Source organism: Marmota monax, unplaced genomic scaffold (genome assembly GCF_021218885.2).
Source record: "Marmota monax isolate L192 unplaced genomic scaffold, Marmota_monax_Labrador192_F-V1.1 WCK01_AAM20220418_F8-fsc00177, whole genome shotgun sequence".
In the NCBI taxonomy this organism is placed as follows: domain Eukaryota; kingdom Metazoa; phylum Chordata; class Mammalia; order Rodentia; family Sciuridae; genus Marmota; species Marmota monax.
In genome coordinates this window covers 801,327-827,317 of record NW_026694922.1, presented here as the reverse complement: position 1 = coordinate 827,317, position 25,991 = coordinate 801,327, and the positions used below count along the sequence as shown (strand labels likewise).

At 42.0% G+C, this 25,991-nt stretch overlaps 1 protein-coding gene across 1 annotated transcript in view; it reads left to right on the top strand.

Annotated features, from left to right (window-relative positions):
* Nucleotides 1-25,991, top strand: part of Znrf3 (zinc and ring finger 3) — a 147,143-nt gene that overhangs the window by 81,805 nt on the left and 39,347 nt on the right. Inside the window, exon 2 of the mRNA XM_046427305.2 lies at nucleotides 6,518-6,643. Coding sequence (XP_046283261.1) covers nucleotides 6,518-6,643 — 126 coding nt within the window. The remainder of the gene's footprint in view (nucleotides 1-6,517; nucleotides 6,644-25,991) is intronic.

Below are 25,991 nucleotides of genomic sequence, written 5' to 3'. Positions count from 1 at the left end.
AGATGCTGTTGTCCCTATTTTATAGACCAGAAAATCAAGGTGTATAGAGTCATCTGCCTATGTGATGCGCCTCTAAGATGCAGGAGAAAGATTTAGACACAAGAGCACATGATTTCCAAGCTCTCATCTTCCCATTCCCAAATACCACTTGGGACAAAACAAGGAATAAGAGTGCACGAGCCACAGCTGAATAATAATGGTGGCACACTTCGTGGTAAAGGACTAACTGGTAATTTTCCCTTCAGTTGATTTAAGCAAGATATTATTGTTCTGGTAGCATAAGATCAAAGTTATAACACAGGTCATACTTCCAGTATGAAGCTTTTCATTTGCACAAAGTTCTTCTGTAAATACATCACAGGAATTTTGCTTATCTTCTCATTTCAGTCTGTCCTCTTCCATAGTGGAGAAGAAAAGTGTTTATTGGTATTTTTGTTGAGTTCCATTCTAGATTTCTGAGTCTGTTGGATTTTTCCGTTTATGTTTTCATTAGTATTTCTTTCTCATGTGCCTCATACATGTTTTTAGCCTTCTTACAAATAGTAAGGCCAAAAATTCTTAAATTTCAAACATTTGATTAGGTAAACCCTACTCATCAACATTTTAAGAAAGTAAACTCAGAAAAGACTATAATTTTAAAATGTTTATATTCCCCATTATGTTCAAAGTTAAAGTGTTTAAAACATTGTACATTGAAGTATTCTAAAACAAATTTTGAATGATTAAGTCTTCAGAAGTGCGCACAGGTCCTGTGTGTAGTTAGTCTGCATGATACTGGTTGGTGTGAATTAGGAAGTTTTTATGTGATAACTCTCTGGAGCAATGGTGTGGAAGCAATGCTTAGCTGAACCTTTGAAATAATATGTGAATTTCAAATGTAGAAGGTCTCCATTCTGTATAGATGGCTGTTATCCAAAAAAAGATCTTGGGATCTTTTAAATTAAGGGCGTGTGTGTGTGTGTGTGTGTGTGTGTGTGTGTGTGTAAGAAGGCAATAAATAAAGATTTGATTGAGGTTATGTCTTTTAAAAAAATGAAATTGAATTTTTTTTTAATTTAACAAATTAAATGGTAATGATAACCTTGTTTATATTTCTGGGAATAAACAAAGAGTAAAACTCATGTGGATAGTGTTAAGACACTTTCAGTACGTTTGGCTAAGAATATGGATATGGTATCCTTCTCTCATGTTTTACTTCTGCAGCATGATCATCAAGAGTCATTTTCCAAGTGAGAGAACTCTCACTTTGCTCAAAGTTCTCTCTTAACTATTTGATCATTCTCTATGGAAGCACCTATGAATATTTCTTATTCTTTAAGTAGATTATTTGTCATTAGCTTTGAGTAGAACCCTATCATTGTTGACTAATTAGACTTTCATGGGCCAGGCATATGGTGCATGCCTTTTGTAATTCCAGCAATTTGGGACACTGAGGCAGGAGGATCTTGCAGTCGAGGCTGGACTCAGCAACTTAGCAAGACTTTGTTTCAGAAACATTAAAAAGGACTGGGAATGAAGCTGGGGATGTAGCTGAGTGTTAAGAGATTTGCCTAGCATGGGTGAGGCCTGGGGATGTAGCTCACTGGTAACATACCCCCAGGTTCAATTCCCAGTACCAAGAAAAAAGACTTTGTTAAATTCTGTGTTGGTTGCTGATTTGCAGTTGTAGTTTGCAACTTTTTAATATAGTCTATTCACTGTCTTCTTTGGTATTTCAACAACTGGAAAGAGTTTACTATAAGGATTAAATGAAATTAAAATATATAAACATAGGAGCATAATATATGTTTAATGAATGGGACAGCTCTCTGCTTCAGTCTTCCAGACGTGGCACAAGTAATTTGTATTTGACACCTTTGCCTAGAAGACTCTATCCTTTGTGACAGGTCAGCTCACTAATGAATATTTTCATGTATGACTATTTCTATACCCTAAAAAACATTCTTCTGAGCTCATAACTTTGACCTTTGGGTAAAGAGAATACTGGAGTGTAAATGACGAGAGTCCTAGGAAAACAGGTATTTCTGGAAGCAGATACTGTTGTCAGGGTTGAATTGACAGCAACCTGAATCTTACAGTATTTTCTTCTAGCAGCTGGGTTGAAGGAGCCCATTATATTTGAGAAACATAGTAGGTAAGATTGAATTTGCAGGTTTGGGCACCTGGGGATGTAGACAAGAATAAGGAACTCAGAAGAGAAGGAACTGGTGTGGTGATAGGAAGTGGCGAGGATGATGAGGTGGTTTTCAATCCTATGAGACAGGATTTTGGTAACTTCTTTACCTTTCACAGGAAAATAAACAACCCACACCAGCCAGTTGTACTCACTAGTGCTTTCAAAACATACACATTTTTAAAGTTGTGTATGGACTCAATGCCTTTATTTATTTTTATGTGGTGCTAGGATCAAACCCAGTGCCTACCACTGAGCCACAACCACAGCCCTCTTTTGCTTTTTAAGGCTTTGATCCTGTTCAGAAGTCAACACCTGTGACAGGACTGACATGTTGAGTTGCTAACAGTCACCCAGGTGTCACTGGAAGAGCTGATAGGGGAGTCTTGGAGGAGAGAGTGGGTGCTGAGGAGAGGAGAGAGGGTCTGGCATGAAGTGCGGCCTAGGGTGCTGGCATGACAGACCTGAGTGGACCCTGACAGACACTTGGGGACCTTTGGGCGTGTTCTGATGTTTACACAGTTCAGATTTCTGCCTGCCTGGGGACGCATTCTTGACATGCCTTTTGTGTGGAACTGAGTATTTTTCGCTCCTCCGCGGTGTGAACCTCTGGCCTGGTCAGGCCTACTTCATCCTCACGATGGCTGCCATGGGTTAGACCTCAGCCTCAACTTCTGCTGCTCATGGTTCCCATCCCAATCCTCTCCCCTCCACATCTGCTGCCCTCCCCGGCCTCACCTTCTCTCGGGCTGCCCTTGACTGTCCCTCCACTTTTTTCCACAAAAATTGCCTTTGCTTTTGCATTCTGTGTGTTCAGCATTCGATTACATTTAGCTTTACCTTGTGTCATATTTACTGTAGGTTTATTCTCCCACGTGTGTATATGTATTCTCCCTAACTTAGCATTTCTCAAAATGTCCCATGAACAATGTCATCTATTAAACACAAACAGGCTTAAAATTAGAGTAGGAATTGGTGGTTTTAGCAAAGAGTTAAAGCTTTGTGTTGTTTTGTTTTTTGGTACTGCAGATTGAACCCTGGGTTGTTCTACCACTGGACTACATTCCTGATTCTTTTTATTTTTTATTTTGTGATAGGGTCTGGCTAAGCTGCTGAGACTGACCTTGAATTTGAAATCCTCCTGCCTTAGTATAGGCATATACTACTACTGTGTCTCACAACTTTTTGTTTTTTAAACCATAATCTTCTACATAGCTTTAATTTACAAATATAGATCCTGGTCCCTATGAAGTGTTCCTCTGTGTTATTTACTTGTGCAAGAACCTGTTTTTCATTTTGTGGGGCTGTTGTTCTGCAAGACACAGTTTCCAGAAGGACTGCTGTAATTGGCTTTGGTTCTGGAAGTGTGGAAACTGCACTGTCCTTCACTGTGGATCCCCACATTAGCTGAGGGCAGCACTAGGCAGATGGCAGTAATTTTGGATTAAACAAACTCAATATAGTTGTTCAGTTTTTTTAAACAAATGTTTCTATTGTGGCAAAACTCATATAAAATGCATTTTAACCATTTTGAAGTATATAATTCAGTGGCATTTAGCGTGTTCACAGTGTTGTGCAACCATTACCACCAAGTTGTTCAGGAACATTTTTATCACCCCCTAGAGGAAACTCTATACCTATTAAGCAGTCACTCCCATTTTCTCCTTCCATAGCAACCACAAGTCTGCTTTCTATTTCTGTGATCTTCCCTGTTCTGAACATTTTATACAAGTAGATTTTACATGATATGTGGCCCTGTGTGCCAGGTTTATTTCCTTAGTAGAGTTTTGATAAAGATACAATGTCTTAGGACTGGATGATACCTCTGCTCCTCCAAAGCAGTTCTTCATCATCGATCAAACCACATAAATGTCTAAGTAACAAAAAGCAATCATCTATCTGGAGACCTCTAAGTTAACGTGGCCAGGTTAGAACTATCATGGAATGTAGTGGAAAAGGGTCAGAAGTGTGGTTGCCATTGCTGTTGACCTGGGATTTCAGAAAGCTGGTTTGAGCCAACACTCAAATCTTTTCTTGGAAGTCAGAGGTGGTGCAGTTGGCTCATCATCCTCACACATCCCCTTTCTAGTTGGAGGTCTCGGCATTCAGGCTACTCATCATTAATAACTGTAGATCATTCCAGAGTGGGTAGGCCCTGCAGGGGCACCCTGGGGAAAAGATCTCACAGTTCCACTGTTCTGTAGAGCCCTGAGCCTGAAGCTCAAACAAAAATTGGATATTCCAGGGCTCTCTATCTCTTGAATTCCCAGAGGATACAGTACTCAATCACTATAGAATTGGTGGCAATTCGTGGCCCCTTCCACTCCGTGCTCAGCAACAGAAACCCCTCACTTGCTCTGTGGGCTTATGCAACCATTTCCTCATTATTCAATGAAATTCAGATTCCAAGGATCTCAAATCTGGGAGCTGCACCCTGTTTGTACCATTCACCGCCCAAAGGTGTGTCTTTCACCCATCTGCCTAAATGGCAATGCATCATCTTCTACCTAAAAATCTGTAATAAAAACCTATGATACTATCTTGGTGTTCCAGACAAGCTTCTAATTTTTGAGAATTTCTCTTTGCCTTCTTGGTGTAGACTTTGGCCCGTCTGTTGATCAGGCTGGTCTCATTCTTCCCCCTACCATCATCTCTTACCAGCTCTTCCAGGGCTTGGAATGATGGCCCTGATTGGTCCCATTCTTCCTTTGAAGCTCATTTGAGGCTCAGCAGCTGTGCAAAGCTTTCCCAAACATTCTAGCAACCTTTGTTGCCTGCTATAATTCCCTGTTGCACTCAAATACAGCTGGAAACATTTTTTTCCTAAAGATTTTCTGTCTTCCTCCCTCTCTCAGTCAGATGGCCTGCTCTCGGAGGAAGGGATCACGAAGTAAGCAGGTAGCATGGGAAGGTATTCAACTATGAATCTGAGTGACAGGTTATACCTCTAGGTCTGCCACTTCATAGCTGTGTTGTCTTGGAAAAGCCACTAAACTTAAACTTCTGTTCTCATCTGTAAAAAACAAGTGGGGGTAAGGTGGATGTATTGGTTTCCTGTATGCTGCTATAACAAGTTATTACAAATTAAATGGCTTAAAGCAGTACCATTGTATTCTCTTATAGTTCTAAAGGTCAGAAGTCCACAATGGGTCTGCAGGGCTGTGTTCCTTCTGGAAGCTGTAGGGGAAAATCTGTTTTTTTCAGTTCCTGGAGACTGCCTGCTTTCCTTGAATATTGTCCCTCTTCTGCATCAGAGCACATCACTCCAACCTCTGCTTTTGTGTATCCTCTCTTCCCCACTCGATTCCTCCCCTCCCCTCCCCTCCCCTCTCCTCATTCTCTCCTCCCTCTTTCCCTTTTAAGGACCCTTTTGATATATCGGGCCCACCTGAATAATCTAGACAGCCTTCCCTTCTCAAACTGAATCATATCCGGAAACTGTCTTTTGTTGGGTAAGGTAATTTATTCAGAGGTTCTGGAGATTAGGACATAACCTTTGTCTTTAAGGGCCCTTATTCTGTCTTAGGTCTCCTGTGTCTCTCACTTGCCACAAATCAAAAGACGGATTTTTTCCGTATGCAAGAACTTACTTAGCACACGCTGCTAGTTCATCAGCTCCTTGATATGTTTATCCATGAGGATTTTTCTCTTTGCATGTTGTTGGTTAAGGTTCTAGGATCTGATACAACTCAGTGATAGAACTGTGATCACATATCTTAGAATTGCCGTTTTTCAGGCTTTTATGTGAGAAAGTTTGTTGATGCTCTTCTGCCAATCTTCGATTTTGTGCTTTGCAAAATTTGAAAAGACTAAACTAATTTCCACTAACCCAGGAGAATTTTTAAACATTCTGCTAATTATACTGGTGATTCTGCCATGTTTCTGGTTCTCTCTCCATAAAGTCCTGGATGTGTCTCTTGCTTAAGTTGAAGTATATGTGTTTTTAAGGTTTAGGAGCCAAACGGTCTTGGATAATAACCTAGCAAGTCTCATTTATAATTGCTACTTAATGTTAAATTTATGGTATTTCATAGCAATTTAGGTTGGCACTTACATGGGAGTTATACTGTTTTCTTTTTCCTACCTCCTATCAGGTGGTTTCCACCTTGAATGACCACTACTTACAAAGCAGAAGGAAAGCATCCATAAAATATATTTATAGTGGGTCTGTTATGTTCTCCCCAGCACATAGATCAATGTACTGAAATAGGATTACCCCTGGGTTGAAAAACTGTCCCCTGTCTTAAAGTTTTGAGTTTCAAGGTTACATTTGGCTGGAATCTGAGAAATGTACGATGTGAGTCAAACTGGCCTGTTGAAATTTTCTTTCCCTTTTGTCTCTAGATGCACCCACTGGGCCTGTGTAATAACAATGATGAAGAGGACTTGTATGAGTATGGCTGGGTAGGAGTGGTGAAGCTGGAACAGCCAGAATTGGACCCCAAACCATGCCTCACTGTCCTGGGCAAGGTAAGTACCAGGCCCTCTGAATTGCTGCCATTCTGGTTGGTGTTTTCCACTCATTTCCCTAGGTTTTTAAGTAGTTGGTTAGAGAGAATAGTCAAGCTGGCACAGCGCCTCTCCTGGTGAAGTTTTGTGTTGAGGATTCAGACAGATCTTAAGGCAACCCACCACAGTGCTTACAAACTTGGGCTTGGAAAGCAACTGCCAGCCTCAGAGACAGCTCTTACCCCTTGTGTTCATGTGCAAGTTGCTTCCCCTCAAGGAGTCTGTTTCTCGTCTGTAAAATGACAAATGAGAAATAATAGAAATTAGCAATAATAGAAATTGAGAATAGAAATTGGCAATACTATGTCTTACAACACGGGGACCAAATATTTCAGAATCCTAAGATGGTGGGGGGGTTAAAAAGGTATTAAGGTGCATATAGTTTCTATTAAATAACCTCCAGGGGATCTAGGACAGCACATAGTAATCACACACATTCCTATTTGTCTAGCAAACCATTGGGATATTCACATTATGTGGGATAACTAAAATCTAAATAGTCTCATGTTAGTTCAGGGCAGGCTTTGCCTCCAAATGAGTTCAGGTCCATTAAGTTTTGCTGCCAAGTAAGTTATGGAAAAACTTTTGGGTTTTAGAGCTTTTTCGGTTTCAGAATGGCAGACAGCAATTATGGTCTTGTATTAGAACTTACCTCATAGGGTGGTTAGGAGGTGAGATGAGATGTAAATGCCTCCTGTAAGAGTAAGCTCTCCAAAGACATCTGCTGCTGCTGACCATTGTCACCCATTTAGAAGCACTAAAAAAGACTTTAGCCAGAAGGATCAGCATTGCTTCTGATTACAGCGTAAGATAGAAATAAATCCATCCATCAGGGAACTCAGAATACAACAGGTAACTGTTTTAAAGTGGATCATTTTGTTAAAAGGAAAGGTTCAGAGAAAATTATTTGAATTTTGGTTGGAGGAAAAGTGGTGTCCCCTATCGATATTACTGCTGGACATCTCTTATGTTCTCAAAAGCTTTAGTTCTGAGTACTGTTGGGAGACAGCTGGTGGGGGAAGCATCCTGGTTACTGACATCTTAGGCTCTCTTGAGAGATTTAGGCAAGAGAAGAGGTGATTTGGGTGCAGGGAACCAGAGAGGGGAGCCTTTCTCGGGTCTAAAGAAGCCCCTATCACCTGAAAGACTTTTGGCCCTGGAGACCATCACAAATCTAATTTTTGATTTTTGTGTCCCTTTTGTCTTTGGAGTAGCAACAGGGCACTTGTCAAGTTTTCCTACTTTTCATTTGATGATGTTGGTTGGGGGGCCCCTCAGGAATTGATTTCCTGTTTGGTTTATAGTTCACAAAGATCAGTCAAGATGTTTTAAGTAGCTCAGGCCCTGATACTTTATCATTTAAATAGTTGACCAGAGCTGCTTAATGGTTGTAGTAGAGCAACAACCCTCTTAAGAATATTTTGGTATTTTTCTAGGAGAAATGCCAGCTACATCCACAGGTAGGAACAGAACTTGCCTTGTCGGTGTTCAGCTTTCTTCTCAAAACTGCGGCTATGTAGTGCTCAGCTCCTTCGCTTCATTTGCTCTGCTCAGCAGTGGTGGGGCTCCATCTTTATATCTGTTGTGTCTATAAATGGGTTGGAATGGGACTCACAGGGTTACCTTATTGTTCTCCCACAGTTTAGTGGTAGGGGCACTTGTTGAAATCATTCAGAGAACTCCACTATTTCTTCCTCCTCCTGGATTAGCCATCCATGGTTTTACTTGGAGAGTTTTGTATGGTTTGGCCTGCTAGTCGGTGAAGCCAGAGGGAATAGAAACCTTAGACATATATTGAATCATTAAGTACTTCGAGGGTTTATTCATTCACTAAATGGTTATTGAATGCAGGACCCTAGGAGCTAAGTGTGTAGTTCTACCTGCATGAGAGCAGCTAGCTAACCCCATGTTTCTGTTTGGAAAGGCTACAGGGTGGGAGGGAACATTGGCACACAGTTATTGCCGTTTGTCTTAGAGTTGATACCTGCATAAAATCATTAGCAAAAAAAGCTTGGTCCAGTCAAAGTAAGATGATTTCACATTTGCTTAAAATTGGTGTCCGAAGTGTGATGGGTCCGGCCTGCGCCCACCCTGTCTGTCTCTCGGTCTCTTTCTCATCTTCTTAAAATGTGGTTCTTCTCAGCTTCAGTTTCATTAAGTTTGCTGTGTTTTCTTTTTTTCTGACCTCCGAAGGGCAGGAGCAAAAGACAAGAGTTTTTAATTTACTAGGAAGGCAAAGTAATTCCTGTGAGTAGCTGAGTCCCTTTCAGACAGTATGATTTTCCTTCCAGTTCTTGGCTGAGGAGTCAGGGCAAAGAGAGGCCCAGAAGGCCAGGGAAGAGGGCTGGTGCAGCTCGCAGCAGAGTGCTTGTGGGAGGCCCTGGGATCCATCCCCAGCACTTAAAAAGTTGAGAAAAACATAGAAAGAAAGTACAACAAGGCCGGCTTGTGGGTACACATGGAGGGACTCCTCTGGGTGGATGTTGGGACTTGTGGAAAGCCATGGAAGGGAGGCTTCTGTCAGCTGAAGCGTGCAGGCGTTCAGAAAAGTCTGGGAGAGACAGGGGAGGGCTAGACATGGCCCTTCTCTCTCACCATCACCCACCCACCCATAGAAAATGCCACAGGGTGAAACCTTGAAATAAGAGAGGAATGTCCTAAATTTTAAAAAACTTCAATGCCTCTCGAGGAGTTCAAATAAAGTTTTGTTTTAAAAGCAAAAGACATAAACTCATCACCTTGGTTTATTACCAAGTGCTTTTGAACTTCTTGGAAAAGAACACTATAAACTTATGAGAAAAATGATTTATGGTCCCCTCCTTCTAATCTTTTCGATGCAGTAGGAGGAGGCTCAGACAGTAGGATCAGCTAGGGAGGCCGATTTGGGTTGAGGGAGAGCCCCCACAGGGTAGCAGCAGGCCAGGGCGCCATGCCAGACCCTGTCTCAGACGGGCACAGGGCAAGTCTCTTAAACCTCCAGGGCTCTCTTTTTCATTTTATGTGAAGAGCCTGTACTGGGTCCCTTGCACTTTTAGTATTTTGAGCTTATAGATCATACGTAAAATCTTTCCTGGATATTCTAGTGTGGGGAGATTATAGTTACACCATTGAAAGACAGACTCTGTGGCCTGCGACAGTTTTAAGTCCTAGGTTATTAAAAGAATAAACTGACATTTCTGGACAGCTTGTATTGAAAAATAAGGGTCTCAATCATCCCCAAAGTACAGGAACCTGTGTTTAAATCCAGGAACTTTAATCCTTCAATTCAGTAAGAGTTTATTAAGCATCTTGTGGGGCTGCAAAGAATTTAGAGGGTCCACTTTAATAGCTTTGACTCCCATGACCTGTCACCTCATGGAGAATTTCATGGAAGAAAAGATGTGCAGGAGCACTTGGCCCTGATTCTGTAACTTCAGGCAGAATAAATCCTTCTCTACCTCCCGATTGGAGTGATTCCCAACAAGGGTTTTGAAATTGCATGCTTAACAGGCGTGGACTCAGCTCTTTCCATGCTTAAGAGGATAGTGTGGGGACATTAATAAAAAGACAAGGAATTTCATGTCACAGAGACCTTACATTGGCTGAGTGACCTTAGAAAGGTGACTTCAGTTCTTGGTGCCTTACTCATTTGTAAAATAGGCTAATGATGCCTTTGTCCTTTTTGTGTGGATTCTTATGAGACGTTTGCAACACCCTTGGCTCCAAGCTTGACCACAGCGATGCCAGGTGAGAGTATGAAAGCATCGTCACTTGTTGGGTGCCCTCCAAATGGCAGGAGCTTTATGTGCAGGTGCGGTGTCTCCTTGGATTATCCAACTAACTGTGAGTTCCAGTTCATGTTCTCATGTTAGGCCAAGGAAATCAAGTCCCAGAGAGGTTCTCTACATCACCTAAGATCGAACAGCTCAGAAGAGCTGAAATAAACCCTCTACTGCTTCACCAATGTTGGTTTCTTCTCCTTGCCTTCTTTTGTCTTGGCCAGTTTTTCTAGATAAAGGTGAGATGCATTTTAGTGTAGCCGCAGGCCTGATCAGGACTGTGCTCCACACAGTGGCCTCCCACCTTGGGCTCCACTGACAGAAAAGGGGATTTGCTCTGAGGGTCCTGGGCTGTCCCAGAACCTAGGAACCCACGGTGGTGTGGCGGCTGCTGCTGCTGCTGCTGCTCTTCTAAAGCAGCCACTCCTGGGTAGCCTCCGCTGAGTCTTCTCTGCATGCATCTGTCTGTTTCTGTCCCTGCCCCTGGTCTCCTGGGTGGGAGACACAGTCCTGAACATCCCTGGCTTGACACACTGAGTTTTGAGTCTAAAAGATTCTAGAAAACAGATTCATTGGCCCGTCTTGGATCAGGTACTAGGAGGCTTGAAACACTGGAACTTGGCCTGCCTCGCCCTGCTGTGTCTGGAGAGCGAAAGGAAGTTGTGTTCTCCAGAAGGGAGCTGGGGAGGCAGTGCTGGTCTGCAAGTAACTCCCTCAGTTTATCCTGAGTCACTCAGAGAGGTCCAGTGGGAAGGAACTCTTGGTTCATAGGCCAGATCCTCTTACCCTGCACATAGGCCATGACTGTGGTAAGCAGAGAATGGCTAGTCAAGACTGGAGGGGTGGGCAGGTTGTACTGAGAGGGGCTGTGTGACAGAGCATGAGACGTGAGACAGGACCAGGGGAAAGAATCTCCATAATAGTGCAGGGAAGAGGGATCAAGGGTTTCTTATAGGGACATTGGAAGTTGTTGAGGAAGGAGGAGGCTTTCAGGTTAAGGGAGGTCTCCTTCTGGATAACTGGAAGCCACTGAAGGCTTCTGATGAGGACCCGTGTCATAGGACCCTCCTCTCTGGATGATCATTTTTGCAGTAGGGTCTAGGCTGGATGGAGTATCTGGTTGCATTTTGCGGCTTGATGTTTCTGGTAACTGCGTCGACCCAGAGTAGTTCTCTGTGATGCTTTGGTGAGGCTCAAGCCAGTGAAATGACTGAGGAGACCTCATGTTTGCCCTCTGTCCTTCCCTGTTTTCACATGTAGGCAAGTGTGCAATGCAAAAGCATCGTGGCCAGCAGAGTGGCAAGGAGGAAAACTGCTGTTTTGTGAGCAGGAGAGCTGCTCCGTGTGTACCCCGAGCTCCTCTGAGGAGCAGTGGGAAACCATGGTGCAAAGGGTTGATGGAGCTTGAGCCCCTGTGTTCAGCCAAGCAACCTTGTACAGCCCTTAAAGTGTCTTGGAAGTGTCATTGCAAAGAACAAATAAAGACCCCCGTAACCAAGATGACCAGAAGATGGTTAAAAGAAGCTTCACTTTTTCTCGATAGTTGGAGGGTAGGGAGCCTGTAGTGGCTATAATACTAATCAACCTGGCTTTAAAACCCAGTTTCAACCCTCTGAGCTCTATGATCCCCATTACTTAACTCCTCTGCGTGTTTCCACCTCCTTAAATGGAAACAGAACCTAAAGGAGAGAGTCTGTGTGGTGTTGATCATCCTGGCACATCCCTATGCACCAAACAAAGTAGTGGTTCTTAGGGTCCATCTTTTCTTCCTCACTCTCCTTCCTTTATTAGCGTCCAGGTTCTTTGAGCACTCAAAGTTGTATTCTTGAGTAGTCATATCCATAGAGGTAGAAAGAAACTGGTGCTTGCCCAGGAGCTAGTGACAGGGGAGAATGGGGAATTTTTGTTTAATGGAAGGAATTTGTTTGGGAAAAAGTTCTGGAGGTAGATTGTAGTCATGGTTGATAATGTGAGTGTGGTCTATGCTGCCCGACTGTGTGCTTAATGGTAAAAATGGTAAATGGCCTACTATGTATTTTACCATGGTAAAGAGAAATCTGGTATCACTTTTAAATCATTTTATAATGTGGGGGGTAGGATAACAGGGGTATAAAAACTGATAATAAGCCTTTTTTTTCTCCCTGAAGTGATAGAGTAGAGTTCCATCATGAATGGATGACTGATACCACTAAATCCTGGTGGGAAGAAGAAGAGAAGTAATAGTACAGATATTGCAGGTGCGGTGAGAAGAGAGACCAAATCCTTCTTTTACATCAGGCCACCCTGGGAAAGATTCTTACATATATTTCAAACAGCAGCTCTTAAAATAGAGAATTTGGGGGGATAGGAAGGGTAGCAGAATACAATAGACACTAGTATGGCTGTAATGTATAAACGTGGCTGTAAAACCAATGTGATACTGCAATCTGTACACGTGGAAAAATAAGAATTCATTCCCCATTTGAATCAAATGTATGATATGTCAAGATCACTGTAATGTTTTGAGCAACTAATAAAAAAAATAGAGAATTTGGTTAAAGGGAGAAAGGATTTATTTCTCTTCTGTTCTCATGACATAGTGGATAGAGGACAGGAAGATGAAACTAACTGAAAGACAAAGATGTTCTTCACAAAACATTAACCAGAACCTGATATGCGATAAAGTGATGGGCAGCAGTTTGGTGCTTTAAGGAAAAAAAAAAAAAAGGACTCAGGAATAATCCAGGGAACAGTTGCTTCATGGTGATGAATGGGTTTTGACAAATCTCTCTGAATTTAAGGCTTTTCTCTGATGAGCACTACCTCACTGGGTTCTCCAGTAAAAGTTGAAGCTAGTCAAGTTATAGTGTGGGTGTTAATTTAGCACAGCAGTTCTCAAAGCATGGCCAGGGGACCTCCTTAAGGATCTTCAAGGTTGTTTCTAGGGGAGTCCACAAGATTAAAACTACTTTACAACAAAAATGAAATGTCATTTGCCATTTTCACTGACATTGTCTCACAGGTATATGGTGGTGTTTTCCAAGTGCATCACTGAATGGGATGACTTTATCTCTCCGACAACTAATGGAATGTGTGTTTGCATAGGCTGTGTTTTGAAACTTTCTTTTAAAATTCCTAATGTTGTAAATACCAATAGCTATAAAACATATGAACAAAAGTTGTTTAAGGCTCTTAATTTTTGGGGGGTGGTACTGGGGATTGAACCCAGGGCCTTGTGCATGCCAGGCAAGCACTCTACCAACTGAGCTATGTCCCCAGCCCTCTTAATAATTTTTAAGATAATTTAAAATGAAATAGGCCCTGAAATGTAAGTTCACAACCTGGCATTTTGTTCATACTGCAAGATCATCTCTTAGAGCTTGGCTGATCTCCATGACTTTTAAAGTCAGTGGAAATGAGTAGAAACTAGCAGACAATACAGGAAACAGAGGTGAATGCATTGTCATGAAATGATTTTGTTCTGCTGTACTGCAGCCAAATGAGTGTTGGTTCTGAAATGTTACTAATTTGAATAAAACAAACAGGATAATGTTTTTCACATTTAATAACAAGAATTAATTGGAAGAACCTAAGCAGTGCTCTTACTGTCTTCGAGGCTTGCATTGGGATATAAACTCTGTCTTGACCTTCTAGAACAAGGCTTACCTGCATGGGCCTTACTTGAGACAGGAACTTGGGTACAACTGCTGGTTCCTTTATAAGCCATATATGTTTTGGGGTAGGGAGGACTTATCCTTCAACATACCATTCTCTCTTGGGGTTTTGGTCACAGGTAGGCATTTCCTGGGATACCTGAGTGCCAAGGTCCTTATCCCAAGCCCAGTTTAGCACTTCTGAGTGTGAGATGCCCATCTCAAGAGGGATGGCAGACTGAAATCCCGGGGTCTAATCTGCTGTGGGAGAGGAGAGAGGTCCCAGGGTTTGGAGGCAACTGTTCCACACCTCAGGCATTAGATTCTCCAGCCTTCTCCAGTCAGCAAACCAAGCTGGTGACTGTCCCATCCTGAGTGCAGGGCACCATGGCTACAGCTCATTGCTTTGGCATCTCTGGAGGCACTCCGTGCAATTGCTTGGGACACTTAAATACCTTTTAGGGTCTTCTTATTGTAGTGGTTCTCAACCAGGGGCAATGTCTGGAGACATTTTTGGTCTTAGACAAAAATGTCAGGGGGTAGAGATCTACACTTAGTGGGTAGAGGCCAGGGTTCCTGCTCAGCATCCTACGGTGTAGACAGCCACTACCGCTAACAGTAATCTGGCCCCACAAATACATAACACATTCAGTTATTATTTATCGATTAATAATAAAGGGAAAAAAGAATAATCTGGTCCCAGATGTCAGTAGTATTGAGGTGGAGAAGTCCTATTTCATTATGACATACAAGTTTTCTTTCCCTAAAATGACAATATATTCTAGTTCTTCCTCTTTCATTCCATTCTCTATCCCATTGCCTTCCTCTGTGGTGACACGGTAGCCTTTGTGCTGTGTTCTATGAAGTGAATGGTAAGTGTCACGGCACATCTGTGTCTCCATGTAAGGAGTGCAGAGACCAAGGCCAAGAGGCTGAATAGCTTCGGTCCTGCTCAGCAGAAGCTGAATAACCGGGCCAGCTGATGTCTCTTTGCCCTGTTTCTGCATATCCCCTTCTGTAAAGACAGTTGTAATGATTTTAAAATGTTTGCCAAGTTCTTAGAAAATCAACAAATTGTAGTTTCTTCCCCTTTAAACATGCTCCTACCAAGCAAACGGGAGCCTTTTTCTAATGTGAGCCATGCAAGGCAGGTTTCTTGTTGAGGAGGAAGTTTGAAGGTCCTGAGATTTATTTTAAGGAACACTTCTATAAATATCTCCCATATATGGTTAAAAAGGAAAGTAAGAGAGGAACTTTTAATAAAAGAGATCAGATCAAGAGGAAAAGATTGATGTGATATGAGTGAAAAAACTCAGAATGCCACTTTCCTTTTGAGGGCACATGTCTGATTTGAAAATCACAAACTTTTAATTTGATACTTTTCATCTATACCTAAATCTTCCAGGATCCTCTTTTTTTTTTTTTTTGGGGGGGGGGTGCCAGGGATTGAACCCAGGGGTGCTTAACCATTAGTCACATTTCCACCCCTTTTGATTTTTAAATTTTGAAACAAGGTCTCACTAAGTTGCTGAGGCTGGTTTTGAACTTGTGATTCTCCTGCCTCAGCCTCTCGAATTGGTGGGATTACAGGTGTGCACCATTATGCCTGACCCAAGAATCTCTTTTTTTTTTTTTTTTTTGAATTTATTTTTTTAGGTGTAGGTAGACACAACACAATGCCTTTATTTTTATGTGGTGCTGAGGACCGAACCTGGTTCCCGCCCGTGCTAGGTGAGCACTCTACCACTGAACCCGGCCCCAAGAACCTCTTTCTTAAAAGCTATATTAAACACAATTTTTTAAAAAACTATATCAGAGACATTTTCAGCTATCAAAACCACTATTTGAAACCTACTGGGAGATTTATGGGAGTTTTGAATATATGAGTGAATAGAACAAATAATGTGTCTGTACCCTAGGCAGCACAGGTGGCTGGCCACCTCCCAGAACAGGGAAGCCTGACTCACAACAATCCTCTTTGCCACTGTCGCCATCCATGGAACCAGACCCTCAGCAGAGCAAGGGCCACAAGTGAGGCTGTCCCAGAAAACAAAAGATGGTGTGATAGGCCAGCTAAAAAACTCAGAAGTAGCCACTGAACTTGGTTGCTTTTGAAAAACTGTTTTGAGTTATGAAAGAAGTTGGAACCTAATATGTTAAGTCATAATATATAAATAACCAGTATCAGGATATTTGGCCAGAATCTCTCATTTTTATCAATTAAACCAAAAAAGAAAAAAAAGAAAAAAATGTTAATAACTGATTTGTATGAACCTATTCTACTATGTTTACAATAGATGAAAAAGGAAGCTTTAGAAGCCCAAAAGTCTAATTTGCTCTCTGTCTTCAAATAGAGGGGCCTGTTGTAGCTATAGGTTTTCATAAATGTATCAACTCTTAAGGGAACCTCAAAGAATGTGGAATGTGCAATTGTTATGTTCCATTTATAAAAATCATGTTTAAAAGTATCTAGATTTAAAAGTTTCCCTTTTCATCTGTTGTAAACATGGTAGATTGGTTTGTAAAAATCAGTTGTTAGTATTTTTTTACTTTGTTGATTTAATTGGTAAAATCTTATCATTTTAAATTCTAATTTAAGCCCAAAATTTATAGCATTAACTTGTCTTACTATTTCATTTACTGTTAGAAGTTTTGTGGTCCCTTTCCTTGTATTTTTTAAAATATTTTTTTAGATGTTGATGGACCTTTATTTTATTCATTTATTTATATGTGGTGCTGAGAATTGAGCCCAGCGCCTCACACATGGTAGGCAAGGGCCCTGCCACTGAGCCACAACCCCAGCCCCCTTTCCTTGTCTTGTTTTTAAGTGTATAAACAGTATAATAATGGGCTGGGATTGTGGCTCAGCGGTAGAGCGCTCGCCTAGCACGGGCAGGACCCGGGTTCAGTCCTCAGCACCACATAAAAATAAAGGCATTGTGTTGTGTCCATCTACACCTAAAAAATAAATATTAAAAAAATAAACAAACAGTATAATAATTTATATCACCACTTTTTGGATGGAGGGGTACCAGGGATTGAGCTCTGGGGCACTCCACCACTGAGCCACATCCCCAGTCCTACTTTGTATTTTATTTAGAGATAGGATCTCACTGAGTTGCTTAGTGCCTAGCTTTTACTGCATCTGGCTTTGAACTCGTGAGCCTCCCGCTCTGCCTCCCGAGCTGCTGGGATTACAGGCACCCAGCTGTATCACCAATTTTATATTCCAAGTGCCAAAGACAGAGCCTAACTCATATAGCAGACACTCAAGAAATATTTGTAGCACAAAAAATTAATTATGCAGATTGAAAATAGAAGGAAAGAAAACCACCTTGAATTCTATTCCCCTAAGACAAGTACTGCCAATTTTGGTTTATTCCTTTACTGTGTTCCTCCTGAGCCTGCATATAATTCTTAAACATATAAATGTCAACCCTGCCTTTTCAAACCTATTAATGAATGCTATTCATTTCACTAATTTAATATCATTTCATAATCATTTTAATGACTGAATAACAAAGTTAAAAGAATGACTTAGTTGACCATTCCCCCAGTATTCAGTATATAGATTGCTTCTGTTTTATTTCTAACCTTTATAAGTAAACCAGACTGAAATCTTTGCATAGGATGGGCTTTCTGATTGCCCCTGCCCTCTGAATTATTTCCTTAGGTAATATTCTAAGAGATGAGTATAGATAAAAAGATACAAACATTTTTTTAAGTGGCTTTATGTAAACAGTTACAAATCGCCGTGTAACAAATTTCCCTTAGTTTACAGTGCCACCCATGAAGTGAGAGTGAACCATTTTTCACAGAAACAACAATGACTCTTGTTGTTAATGTTTCTTTTACTAATTTAGTAAAAATTTAAAATTAAAAACTAAAAATTTAAAATAGCAAGCACTACTCTGTTTTCTTTTGCATTTCTTTGATTACTAGGCGCCCCCAACCCCATGGCACTAAGGATTGAATCTGGGGCACTCTACCACTGCCCCCCCCCATTTTAATTTTTTTTTTTTTTTTTTTTTTTTATAAATGGACACAGTATCCTTGTTTTATGAGGTGCTGAGGATCGAACCCAATGCCTCAAGCATGCTAGGCAAGCACTCTACTGCTGAGCTACACCCCCAGCCCTACTGCTGAGCCCTTTTCATTTTTATTTTTTGAAATAGGGTCTTACTGAGTTGCCCAGGCTGACTTCATACTTGAGATCCTCCTGTCTTAGCTTCCTGAGCATGTGGGATTTTAACTGTGCACCCTCATGCCCAACTTGTGGAATGTTTTTTGTTTCTGTTTTATTTTTAAAATAATATTTGTAGTTGTAGATGGATACCTTTATTTTATTTGTTTACCAGTGCCTCACACGTGCTAGGCAAGCACTCTACCACTGAGCCACAGCCCCAGCCCCGGAATGTTTGTTTTTGTTTTTTTTTTTTAAATATTTATTTATTTATTTATTTTAGTTTTCGGCGGACACAACATCTTTGTTTGTATGTGGTGCTGAGGATCGAACCCGGGCTGCACGCATGCCAGGCGAGCGCGCTACCGCTTGAGCCACATCCCCAGCCCCCGGAATGTTTTTTAACTGACCTTTTTTCTTTTTAATATTTATTTTTTTAGTTGTAGTTGGATACAATATCTTTAATTAATTAATTTATTTTATGTGGTGCTGAGGATCGAACCCAGGACCTCACTCGTGCTAGGGGAGTGCTCTACTGCTAAGCCACAGCCACAGCCCCTTTAACTGTCCTTTTAAATTTTTACACGGTCATCATTCCTTCATAATTTCTTCTGTTGCTTCTAAGCTTAATTATTCTATTTTTCCCTTGGAAATCCACAATCATCTTTCCCTCTTCTACTTTTTCTAGGGTTGTTATTTTTATTTTAATATATAACATCTTAAAATCATATAATTATTTTGATGTAATTTTAGGAGTGGGAAGTAGAATTCTTAAAAGTTCTCTTTCTCTTTAAGTCATTTCTTTCACTCTATATATTCCCTCCTTTAAAAAAATAACATTATGTCCTATATTCTATAATAGGATCATATTCTGCATTATGTACTGTCAAATAAAAATCTGTATCCCTTTTTGGTCTAGTACCACACTGTTTTGTTTTTTGTTGTCTGAAAGCTTATATTTCTAGAGCTAAAAGAACTGTGCTTATAAACACATTTTTAAAAACTCATCTGTAAATTGACAGAACAAGTACCTGCTTGTGCCACTCTTTAGATAAGGGAATCCCAATTTTCCCAGCCCAGCACCTCATATCCCTACCTGGGACTGTGTCAGCATGAGGAGTTGTTCCCAGAATCTATGTCACTATCATAATTTCCATATTCAAGTTCTGTTCTACTCTAGCATGCACACATGCACATGGTGTTTTGTTTTGTTTTAATACTGGAAAGGTATACTGTGATTAAATCACAAAACCTATTTGAACTTAATGTTGCCAAAACTACTATCCATTTTTTGGGCAGTTGGATTCTATACAGAAACAGAAAGGCATGATCAAATTGTTCCTGTGAAGCTATGAAAAGGCCTTTTATAAAAACATGTCATGTTTTTTAAATATATTCATAGAATCGTGCAATCTACTTTCTATGGATTTGCCTAATCTGGGACCTTTCATGTAAATGAGATCATACAATATGTGGTATGGTTTGTGTCTAGTTCCTTTTACTTAGCAAAAGATTTTCAAGGTTCATCCAAGTTTTAGCTTGTATCAGTACTTTCTGTCATTTTGTCCCCCCCCCCCCCACCATATACTGAAGAGTAGGGTTATTGAGTCATATGGCAACTCTATGCTTGACATTTTTAAGAACTGCCAAATTGTGTTTTTAAAGTGGCTATACTGGGCTGGGACTGTGGCTTACTGGCAGAGCACTTGCCTGGTATGTATGAGGCCCTGGGTTCAATCCCCTGGCACTACAAAAAATAAATAAATGAAATAAAAGTGGCTGTACTATTCTTCATTCCTAACATCAGTATATTAGGGTTCCAATTTCTGTCTATCCTCACCAAAATTTATTATCCGTCTTTGATCATATAGCCATCCTGCTAGGTATTAAACGGTATCTCATTATGGTTTTGATTTGCATTTCCTTGCTGACTAATGATGTTGAGCATCTTTTCATGCGCTTACTGAGTTTATATAGCTGTTTTGGTGAAATAACTTCAGATTCTTTGCCAATTTTTATTGGGTAATTTCTTTTTGTTATTGACTTAAAAGAACTCTTTTTGAGTTCTGGGGACTGAACTGAGTTCAATCCACGGCATGTTTTACCACGGAGTTACATTCACAGTCCTTTTTCATTTTGGGACAGGGTCTTGGAGAGTTGCTTAGGCTGGCCTCAAACTTGGCATCCTTTTGTCTCAGTAGTTGTGATTATAGGCATGCACCACCATGTCCAGCTTATTACAAGTCTTTTATTTAGATACAGTATTTGAGAATATTTTACTCGGTGGGTTTTATTTTTTTCACTTTCTAAATGTCTTTTGCAGCACAAAGGTTTCATTTTGATGAAATCCAATTTATTTTTTCTGCGGTTCATGGACTTTTGTTGTTATATCTAAAGGAAAAAAATGAGTTCTTTATGGGACATCCCAGAGGACCTTAAATATGACCATGTAAAATATACCACATTAAGGACAACTAGTGGAAGGCTCATTCTTTTACTGAGAGAGACCCACTAATTGTCCTTAGTGTGGTGTATTTTACATGGTCACATTTAGGGTCCTCTGGGATGTCTAGTAAAGAATTCATTTCTTCTTTCCCTCTAAAAGCTTTTATAATAAAGGACTGGGAAGCATTAGTCTCTACATTACTGGGTCTTCTCCTGACTTTTCTTCTAAGATCCTTAGTTTCACCTGGGACATCTGAATGACAGTAGTCCCCATATATCCATGTGAGAATGGAAGCAGATCTCTAGGCATGCCAACGGTCAGGGCTCCCTCAGTTCCAGCTCAGGAGCTGAAGGACTAGGTTGGATGTTTGGAAAGACCAGAGAGCTACTGCCCAGGCTCCTCCTTTTTTAGCTAATGAGGGTTCTGGAAAAGACTGGCCCACCACTAACTAGAATTCCTGAAAGTGCCCCTGAATGTGGATACTCCTGCTGCCCAGCCTTAGGGGACCTGGTTTCTTATGAGCTTAAAATTATATTCCATCAGATCTAAGTAAGGAAAGACAAGCCAGTCTTTCAAAGTAAATATAGGAGAGCTGCCGTTTGAAGCCTAATGCTCTAGGAAGGATGTAGGCGAGTGACAGCTGTCAGCAAGCCCCCCGCCCCTGCTATGCTTTTTGAGCCTTTGAAAAAAGAACAGCTCAAGGCCCCATTTTAGAAATTTCAAGATCTGAAAAATGTTTTCAAAATAATTTTTCTCTCAAAGGTTTGCTGATAAGCACCAGACTGAAAATAATTCCCTTAATGGTTGGGCCCTTGTTTTCAGAAGGGGGTAGGGAATCATTAACCAGGATTCTGTGCTCCTAAGAACAGTACCAACAAGTGGTGCAGGGACCTTTCATTGCGTTCTGCCCATAAACCACAACCCGTCTGGAAGGTCTGACTTTAGACCATTCAGCCTTGGCAAGTGTGCACTTCTGCAAGTGCCCTGCAGAAAGGTGAGCTGATAGTCAGACACACACAGCAAAGGAAAATGGTTCTGCGGCGGCTTCACGCCTACTAGACCTGAGACTGGTAGTTCTTTTCCTAGTGCCAGAAGTATCACCGTTATTTCTGGGCCTTTTCTATCTATCATCTGAAATGTATCCCAAACACTTCCCATTGTTTGTTTTAGCATTCTATTTCCCCCCTTTAGTCCTTTTGATGATGATACAGTGCAGCTGACTTTTATAGAATGATTATTTTTTTAAAAAATGAATAAATGCAATGACTACCAAACAGAGTTTTTACTTGGCATGGAAATTGACTCTTCCCTGTAAGTCAAAGTAGAGTCCATTTGTTTTACAACAGCATTGCCTGTGCAGTTGCTTTCAACTATCTGCCCCAACCCACCAAACACAGGTAAACGACAAATTTAGTATACACCCATCTCTTAAGAAGTGGCAGCCCTGGATCCCCAGCACCTGGGGGGAATAAAAGGGGGGTGGTTCTATAAAGCTGCATCTCTTACCAGCCCTCCCCTCTTCCTGATCCCTCTGTACTGTTGTCATCTTTTCTTAGGTTGGGATCTCTTCTGTGAATAAGAGAAAATAAGAAAATTGCCTGTTTTAGGCAATCCAGGTGTGTTTCAGAGATTTAGAGTTAAGAAGTCAAGTAAATATTTTGGCAGCCCAACAAAGGTAAGAAAGGGAGAATGCACCTAATGGGCTTCTCAAATTACAGGCCTGTCCAAACACCGCCTTCCTCAAGAGAAGTTGGTCAGAGAGGAAGCCTGCCCTGCCCGTCAGCAGCCAGGCTGGTAGAGAAGTGGGCTCCCTTCTCTCTCTGGTGTGGCCCTGAGCCAGGTAGGACTCTGACTTGACTCAGTCTGGCCCAAGAGAAAAGATACTCATCAGTAAGCAAGGAACTAGTCTATCTTAACAGACCGATCACATTGCTTCCTCTTCCCCGTGAAAAAAACATCCCAGATAGCTTTTCTCCCCCTTTAAATTGGAGCCCTGAAGAATGAAGCACAGTGTCTTGGATACCTTTAGATGACAGGGATTTTCAATGTAACTTCATCCATCTGTAGAATCAGGAGGTGGACAGCTGTGAAAGGGGACCAGGAAGCAGCATGTGGCAGGGCTGCTAGTCTTTCAGACTCAGGATTTGGGCATCTGAGTGCACCCCAACTATACCAGTCTAGGTGGCTGCTCTGTCCCGTGGTGTAAGAACAGTAACATCCCCAAAGGAAGGAGCTCTGACCTACCAGTGGCATGCCTCATTTCACGCTGTGCTTTGTCTCTCTTCTGACAGAAAGGCAGACATAAAAGCTGCCTCACTTCCCCGCCCTCCCCCAGTGGCTTCCACTGGATCACCTTGGCGGGGCCTCATCCCAAGTAGGGCGGGCCGAAGAGGGAGGAAGGCGGTGGCGGCTGAGCAGCGGCTCCTTTGATCACCTCCCGCCCTCCCGCCCGGTTCCTGGCCCTGCTGCCAGCAGGCCAGCCAAAAGCCCAGCTCTACTGATCTGATGAGGTGCTGAATAGGACCCGAGGGGCAGTGACGAGTGAGAAGAAAGCCTCGGGAATGAAAAGGAAACCCCGTGAACCTGCTCGGCTTCATTGGCCGGATTTTCCTACCAGGGAGCCGCTCAGTTCCTGCCAGCCCGGGGCTGCCTGCCCCTCACCCGCCCCTCCTGTCTCCGCTTTTCAGACTCTGTGTGTTTTGTGTTTGAATCACTGCTGCTCTCCCTGGTTCTCAGGCTGGGAACCCACTGTGCCTGTTTCCATGGTCACTGGGAAGCTCTTAGCGCCATGTGCTTCAAAGGGAACCTTTCCCCTCCCGGCGCTGCGCTGCCTGCCCCAGGCGGGTGCACAATGAGTGGCTCCTCCACGCCAGGCCTCAGACCCGCTTGCCAGGAGAAGGACCTTGCCTTTGCCAAGAGAGGCTGTCCAGCCTCACAGAAATAGGCCTCTGCAGAGTAGGCGGATGTGCACACACTTGTGACACCGAGTCTTCGTGGGCCCCTTTGTAGATTTTATTGTATGGAGAGATTACAGACTGAAAGGGAGAGTGTTGCCCTTTCCCACATCCCTGTGTGCAGAGCCTTCCTGAAAGGGAAGGAAAGAGCAAAGCCCAAGCTCCTTGTAGGAAAAGAGGTGGCCTCTTTTCGGTGAGAGTGGGGAAGAGACCACAACTTGGGTTGGGGCATGTGTAGCAACTGGCACATCCTCAGCTAGACTCCGGTCTTTTGAGCCAGCAGGGAGTAGAATCAAGGCAGGTGCCTCTGGCTCCCTGTCCCCCAAACTGGGATGGGAAAGAATGTGCTAGCTCACTTTTCCATGGCCCAGAGATGCCTGAGCAGTTGCCCACTCTGTTGAAATTTGTTTTTGCTTATTTGTTGAATGTTGCCAGGAAATGAAGCCTCTTATGTCTGCCTGGGGAGAAAGAGGCAATGGTTTAGTGGCTTGCAGGGTCGGGGCTGTTCCATGATATTGCTGGAATTAAAAGGTGTTTATCATCTGAGAAGTTTGCATTTTAGATGCCAAGCCTGTCCCCCAGCTCGGAGCTCACCATTTAATTGTGCATTGGGCTACCGAGAGTATGTTACTGTTTGAGTCTTGTTTTTCATCTGGGCTATTTCGCCCTAGTGTTCTCATCATTTCTGGTTCCTTGTCAGACTTCAGACTGTCTGTCCCTTTCCTGCTGTTAGAGTACAGGGATGCCCTATAAAAGGCACTCTGAGTAGTTGTGCTCAGAGGGAGGAAAATTCTGGAGCAGTTTACGATTGCTTTTTACATTACTAGAGGAAAATTCTCCTTGATGGTGTGGACTCTGGTTCCTACTTTTAACTCATACTTCTGGAAAAGGTTTTCAAAACTTGCAGATGCAAAGCTTATGGAGACTTTTTTTACACCAAAATAATATTTATCTGTCTTCACTGACCACAGTAGCATTTTAAGGATAGTCTTTCAGAAAGTCTTGTTTGAAGAGCGCCAGCATTCCCAAAGATGCTTTTCTGTTAGAACACATATTTAGAGCCCTAAAGCCTAGTGCACTTGGCATGCCTGTGAAAAGCAAACTGAAGAGTGATGCTGGTTGGGTCGTAATGACAGGCATCATGATTACATTCCTGTTGTGTGATGGTTGTTTTCACACATGATTCACAATCCTTGTAATATCTCAGGAGGGTATGGTTTACTAGATTGTGTTATTAACATAAGGGTGATGGTGCACAGTGACTTGGTAATGTGTGGTCATGCAGCTGCCCTTGGCAGGTAGGAGCCCAAGACTGCCCACTGCCTCCCGCTCCCAATGGGCTCTGGAAGTGAGGGCCCTGGCTCCAGTGAAAGGTCTTACATGAGGCTAGTGGTCGACAGATTACCTTAAATATTCTAGAGGTGAAAGTTGGTTACACTTAGTTACTCAGTTCCGCAGTGGGCACTTAGAAGTCTAATAAGTGAATAAAATGTCCTGATGAAATAATCCTGTTTAAAATCACTGTTTTCTCTGATGTAACTTTTTTTTAAAATCAACAGAATGCCTTTATTTAGTTTATTTTTTAAAATTTTTTAGTTTTAGGTGGCCACAATATCTTTAATTTTTTTGTGTGTGGTGCTGAGGATCAAACCCAGTGCCTCATGCATGCTAGGCGAGCACTTTACCACTGAGCCACAACCCTAGCCCCATTATTTGTTTATTTTTATGCATCGCTGAGGATCAAACCCAGTGCCTCAAAACGTGCAGGACAACTGCTCTGCCACTGAGCTACAGTCCCTCTCATGTAGCTTTTAATTTGCCTTTAGCCAGGGGCAGTGGCACCCACCTCTAATCCCAGTGATTTAGGAGGCTGAGGCAGGAGGATTGCAAGTTTTAGGCCAGCCTTGGCAACTTAGCAAGACCCTCATCAACTTAGCAAAACCCTATCTCAAGATAACAAAAATAAAAAGGACACAGGATATATTGCTCAGTGGTAAAGCTCCCCTGGGTTCAGTCCTACTACCAAAAATAAGAATAAGAATTTGCTTTCCATTTTTCCCTATTTGCTCATCTTCCCCTTCTGTAAGCAATCTGTTTCTTTCCTTTTAGCAAAAGCATGTGAAGTTATGTCTCTTTCATTTATATGCTAAAACAACAAGGGAATGAGAAGGTGGAACAATTCTCTGTGTTTAAAAATGTCATCATCACTGTGTCCCATTTGGTGGGCAGAGTATGTGCTCCAAACTGCTCTTGCTCAAGGGAGTTGAAGACTCTGATTAGTTCCAGGTCAGATTAGGACACCACAGCCTCTCATTCCAGAGCACTGGGCCACAGCC